Raw genomic sequence first — 5662 nt, 5'->3', positions numbered from 1 at the left:
TATGAATAAGTATCTTTACACTAGATGAACCCATCAAATTATTCCTATTATTATAGATCGCACTTTAGACTAAAAGCAACTTCTTTTTTTTTTTTTATTGAATAGGTGAAGCAATGATCATTGTAAAAAATTAATGACCTGATTCCACGGTGAATATTCCAAGTTCCAACTATTGATTGATAAAAGATCATAAATCAAAATTGGGAAAAACAAATTAAGAAAAAGGCACTTTGTTACAATGCAAAATGTGAGGCCTGGTATTTACTAGCACCCATCATGTACAGATATAGAGGACATGTCAATGGAATGTGAATCCTGAAATTTAGCTAGATACCAAACCCAACCCCCCATCCAAAACTAAGCCAAAAAAGTGTAAGAACCAAACTACTCCTAATCTCATCGCTGGTTTTATCCATCAGCTCACCCTTCACGTGATCCAAACAACCAAGAAACACGGCCCATAAGAGAGAATAAAAAAGTACCCTCATAAGGAGGGACCCCTTCTTTGTTTCCCTAAACAAAAAGGGCATAAAAAATGAGAATGATGGTGACCAAGAAATTGGACGGCCAGGATGGGCCGTGGCCCGTATCGAACTGGAGGGAATCAACGGCCAGTGGCATGTTCTCTTGATCGGGGCTGCATTTTGATTCGTGTGGGCGCGCGCGCTGTACATGATTGCCCGCAAAACGGCCGAAACGGTAGGCATGTATGCCTTTTTATTCTTAGCGTCCTTAATGCAGCAAGGGAATAAACAAATCAATGCAATGCAATACAAAATGGAATGATCATAACAAAATAAACTCGTACGGTTTGTTTTATTTAAATTTCTTTTTTTCTTTCTTTTGATCTCTTCTTCGTACGGTTTGTTTATAATTTGCATTTCATAAAACAACTGGGATTCCATTAAAACGCATTGTGCCAGCAATATCGTTGTATGCTTTTAATCAATTATTGATTTTATACTGCAAATTTTGTCACTATGGCAGTGAATTCTAAGAGTTTATCTAAAGCGTATTGTTATGTGTTATCTAAGATTTTAAAGAAGGTAACTATGCATGTGTGGTTATAACTTACAATAAAACCATCTCAAAAATTCTAAAAGTGAAGTGTTATGGATGTGGCAGAATATTGATATTGCTGTGTTGGTGATCATACTAATCATCGTTTGTCTTGCGCTACTATAACGAATATTTGGACTATTATTCATTCATTTATTTCTAATGTTATTATTAACGGTTATCCTTGTTTGTTTCTTCAATTCTTCCCCTGCTTGTGTGGTTTAAATTTAAACCCATAGTTGCTGCTCCATATTTTTATCTTGATTGAGATTTCAATTACTTGTTTCATTCAGAGCTAGCTTAAAAGGAAGTATCCGAGGCAGCCATGGTTACCGCAGATCCTCCAACGAGACTTCAGGTTTAATTTTTTTTTTTAATTCTCATATTTTCTTTGGAAATTATGGTGTGAGTGAGTAGGTTTAGTGCTTTGGCAAAGGAAATTGATACAGTCTAACCTAATAACTACATTAGTGATCTTAAAGTCACACGGAAACAACTCAACCGTTGCTCCAAGTCTTCCTTTCGATTCAGTGTCAAGTTAACAAAGAATCTATTATTTGGTACCAAAGAAATTAAACATGCATTGTTCATTATTGGCATGATCAAAAGGGAAAGTATACAGCAATAGCAGTGTGTTGGCTTCTTGGAAATGGATGTCTTTTCTCATGGAACAGTATGCTCACAATAACAGATTACTACTCTATCTTGTTTCCGGTAATTTATCAGTATTCTGATGATTCAATTGTTGTGTTGTTCAATCCAGAGTAATTTTGATCTCATTTTTTCCTTTCTTGTGCAGAGATATCACCCCTCAAGAGTTCTTACTCTTGTATACCAGCCATTTGCAGTTGGAACGATTGCAACACTTGCCTACAACGAAGAAAGAATAAACACAAGATTTCGGAACCTATTTGGATACATTCTTTTCTTCGCAGCCACTCTTTTGGTGTTAGTTGTAAGTCTTGATCATTAGTCTGTGAACTTTTCTTACTCTCTTAATTCATCAGAAGTCAGAACATGATTTTTGCTTATGTCTTTTGTAGATAGATTTAGCAACATCTGGTAGAGGAGGAATTGGAACTTTCATTGGTATATGTGCAGTAGGTGGTGCATTTGGAATAGCAGATGCTCATGTCCAAGGTGGAATGGTGGGAGACCTTTCATATATGCATCCTGAATTGCTTCAGGTCAGCGTCACCATTGCAAAATTGCTCTGTATAAACTTCCTCACAATGTTACTTTCTTTTATTAATAATTTTATATGATTTTCTTGGACTGCGACTAGACCGGTTAACAGAATGTTAGACGGAAAATGTGAGTAAGAATAGAGGTTAAGTGAGACAAATATGAGGATGATGAGATAGATTACCGGTCACACACCGAATGGACAAAATAAGAAACAAAGATATAAAAGAAAAAAATAGAGCAACATTTATTATTGAAAAGATAGTAACAACTCATCTTAAATAATTTAGAAATGTGAAAAGAAGATTGGTAGAATATTCAATTGAAATGGTAAATTAGATGGAAGATAGAATATAAAAGATAAAGAAAAACCTAAAATATTATACATGAGATAGTTAAAAGAGATCTAGGTAATAGATAGTTTCATTTTAAATATGATATTATTATTGTTTGTTATATGTGAATTATTTTTTGGGTCATATTTTCGTATTCTATTGATAAGTGTTTTTGACTTTTATGATAATAAGAATCGGTTTGAATTGACTTTTGAAAAAAGTATTTATTTTTTTATTTTTTTAAATAAAATCTTTTTTTAACAGACAAAAATTATTTTATATTTGGATAGATTTTTTAAAAAAAGTTTTTGTTAAACAAAGATATAACATAGAAGATAAATTTTTGTTCCAATACTTTTGTTTTTGGATAAAAGCCAGAAAAAGAAGTTATTTTTATATAAATTTCCTTCTCTAAACAAATTTGTGTCTCTGAATGTGTTAAATAGTTCCATTAACTCCTGCATACTTTTTTATGTGGTGTCATTTTGTTGTAGTCTTTCCTTGCTGGTGGAGCAGCATCGGGTGCATTAACTTCTGCTTTGAGGTTAGTTACAAAAGCTGCATTTGAGAACTCCAAAGATGGTCTTCGCAAAGGAGCACGTAAGTTCCAACTAACATAATTTCTCTGGAACATAAAAAATTAGTTAAACTACTAATCACTGATCATGCTTTCTTTCTTTTTTATTGATCCTTTGATTTGCAGTTCTGTTCTTTGCCATAACAACATTCTTTGAGCTTCTTTGTGTCATTCTCTATGCATTTGTGTTTCCCAAAGTACCAATTGTGAAGTATTACCGATCAAAAGCAGCATCAGAAGGAGCAAAAACTGTTTCAGCTGATCTTGCAGCCGCTGGCATCCAGACCTCATCTGTACTCCACTTTTTCTTTTCTTTTCTTTTCAATTCCAACATGATTTCAAATTTCAGTTGCTACCACAATTAGTGCAATGAGCGCTACATCAGCAAGGTTGTGGCTCCATTCTAGTTACCGTTGCATACTGCAATTTAAAATCATTATGCATTTCAATTGACTTGCAAATTAGGTTATAAAATTATTTGGACATTAAATTAGAGTTAAAATTTCAAAGTGATGTTTTAAATTAGTTATGTACATTAAAATAGTCCACGAGATTTCAATTGTACTATATCCTTAAAATTGACAAAAGTGCACTATGCTAATCCCTAATAATTTTCTATCAAGTGACTCATCATGTCTTTTGGAATTATATAATGTACTTTTGTCAATTCAGAGATTTAATTGTATAATTGAGATCTCAAAGACTGTTTTAGTACATGCAACCAAATTTGAAGGATCTTAGAGCTTAACTCCATTACATTACCATGAATTACTTTCACATACATAGATGTATCCCAAAGGATAGGACTCCATTCTTTTTTTTTCTTCCCTATGTATTCATAGAAGTTACTAAACTTTTCATGATTCCGTTTATGAGATAAGATTTCTTTTCTTTTTTAGGACAATGAAGATGTAAAGAAACAAGAGCGGAAAGGAAAGAAGCAATTGTTAATGGAGAACATTGATTATGCAATTGATTTGTTCCTCATATATTCTCTAACACTGTCTATCTTCCCTGGATTCTTGTCAGAAGACACTGGAAAACATAGTTTGGGCGATTGGTATGTACATGAAAATAAACACAGTAATATCATTCATCAAATGAGGCTTAAATCTCTAATGTATCTTATGTTATAAATACAGATATTATCTAACATATTCTCCAATGCTATTATTGTTTCAGGTATGCTCTTGTTTTGATTGCCATGTACAATGGGTTTGACTTAATCGGAAGATACATTCCCCTAGTGAAATGCATTAAAATGGAGTCTCGAAAGTTGCTCACAACAACAATAATTAGTCGTATCTTACTTATACCGGCATTTTATTTCACTTCAAAGTATGGTGACCAAGGTTGGATGATGTTGTTGACATCTTTCTTGGGATTATCAAATGGTTATCTCACTGTCTGTGTTCTTACTAGTGCACCCAAAGGTTACAAGGTAGGTTTGAAACAAATTTGACATACCATAATTCGGATAATTTTTGTTAATATTGATTGATTTATTTTAATTTTGTAGGGACCAGAGCAAAATGCCTTGGGAAACATATTGGTGTTGTTTCTTCTTGCAGGCATTTTTGCTGGGGTAACACTTGATTGGTTGTGGTTAATAGGTAAAGGGTGGTGAGATTTTCACTATGCCAACTAGGGAAATTGTCAAGCCATTATTAATTTATTAAATAAGACTCATTTTTTTATATATTTTTAGCATCAGCTATGACTAAGATTGGTTTTTTTATTTATTATTTTACAGAGTTAGAGTTAGAATAAATATTTCTATATAATTATCTAGTAATTTTTAATTGCGTCATCATGAGTTATTTTATTGGTTGAACATAGAAATTATATTTTTGCAAATTAAGTTTAATTCTAAAATAAGTGTTGTTGCTTCTAATTTTGTTTATCTTTGCTTTAAAATTTTAATTTGGTGTTGCTTTCTTCTTAATGGTATTGCTGTTACTTCTGAAAAATTATGTCATCTTTTTTTTTTAATGGTGCCAAGTTATTAATTACTTTCAATAAGTACTAAGTTATTAATAGGTTTTGAAAATCGGATCGAATTCGCTGATTATTTAATTAGTCGAAAATTGATCATTAAATTAGTTCAATTCAAAATAAAAATTATTTGACAATAAATCAATCAAAAATAAAAAAAAGTATATTTTTTTATGATTAACTAGTTAAAAATAATAAATTATAAAAAATCATATATTTTATATAATAAATATATTATTTTATTATATCTAATTTAATTTTAGTTAAATTTTTAAACTATTAAACTTTTAATTTTATCAGTTTAATAATTTCAGAACCATCCTCTATATTTTTTTTTTCTCTCAATTGATTACAAAGTGACATTTCACCTTACAACTTCTCTCACAATTTCTTTTGTTCCACTTAAAAAATGTATGAGAAATCACGTTTTATAATTATTAAATATTAAAAAAATTAAAAAGATTTATTCTCACATCTAGCGGCCTCCAATAAGACAATCACAAGCATAAAT

General features: G+C 31.3%; 1 protein-coding gene across 4 annotated transcripts; it reads left to right on the top strand.

The window, feature by feature from the left end:
- On the top strand, positions 303-4846 carry LOC107634247 (equilibrative nucleotide transporter 3-like). 4 transcript variants are annotated; one of them, XM_016337799.2, is made up of 10 exons: positions 303-804; positions 1353-1417; positions 1669-1773; positions 1859-2014; positions 2103-2246; positions 3074-3179; positions 3283-3449; positions 4056-4216; positions 4339-4597; positions 4676-4846. In XM_016337799.2, exons 2-10 carry the CDS (start codon positions 1385-1387, stop codon positions 4781-4783), a joined length of 1239 nt encoding a protein of 412 aa, XP_016193285.1. In that variant the 5' UTR covers positions 303-804; positions 1353-1384; the 3' UTR covers positions 4784-4846. The 4 variants fall into 4 exon arrangements, with proteins under 4 accessions (XP_016193285.1, XP_020974030.1, XP_020974029.1 ...); XM_021118371.1 differs by lacking the exon at positions 303-804 and adding an exon at positions 816-933; XM_021118370.1 differs by lacking the exon at positions 303-804 and adding an exon at positions 962-1046.

Source organism: Arachis ipaensis, chromosome B03, assembly GCF_000816755.2.
Source record: "Arachis ipaensis cultivar K30076 chromosome B03, Araip1.1, whole genome shotgun sequence".
Taxonomy (NCBI): domain Eukaryota; kingdom Viridiplantae; phylum Streptophyta; class Magnoliopsida; order Fabales; family Fabaceae; genus Arachis; species Arachis ipaensis.
The sequence above is the reverse complement of the archived record's forward strand: the minus strand, read 5'-3'. Positions and strand labels throughout refer to the sequence as shown.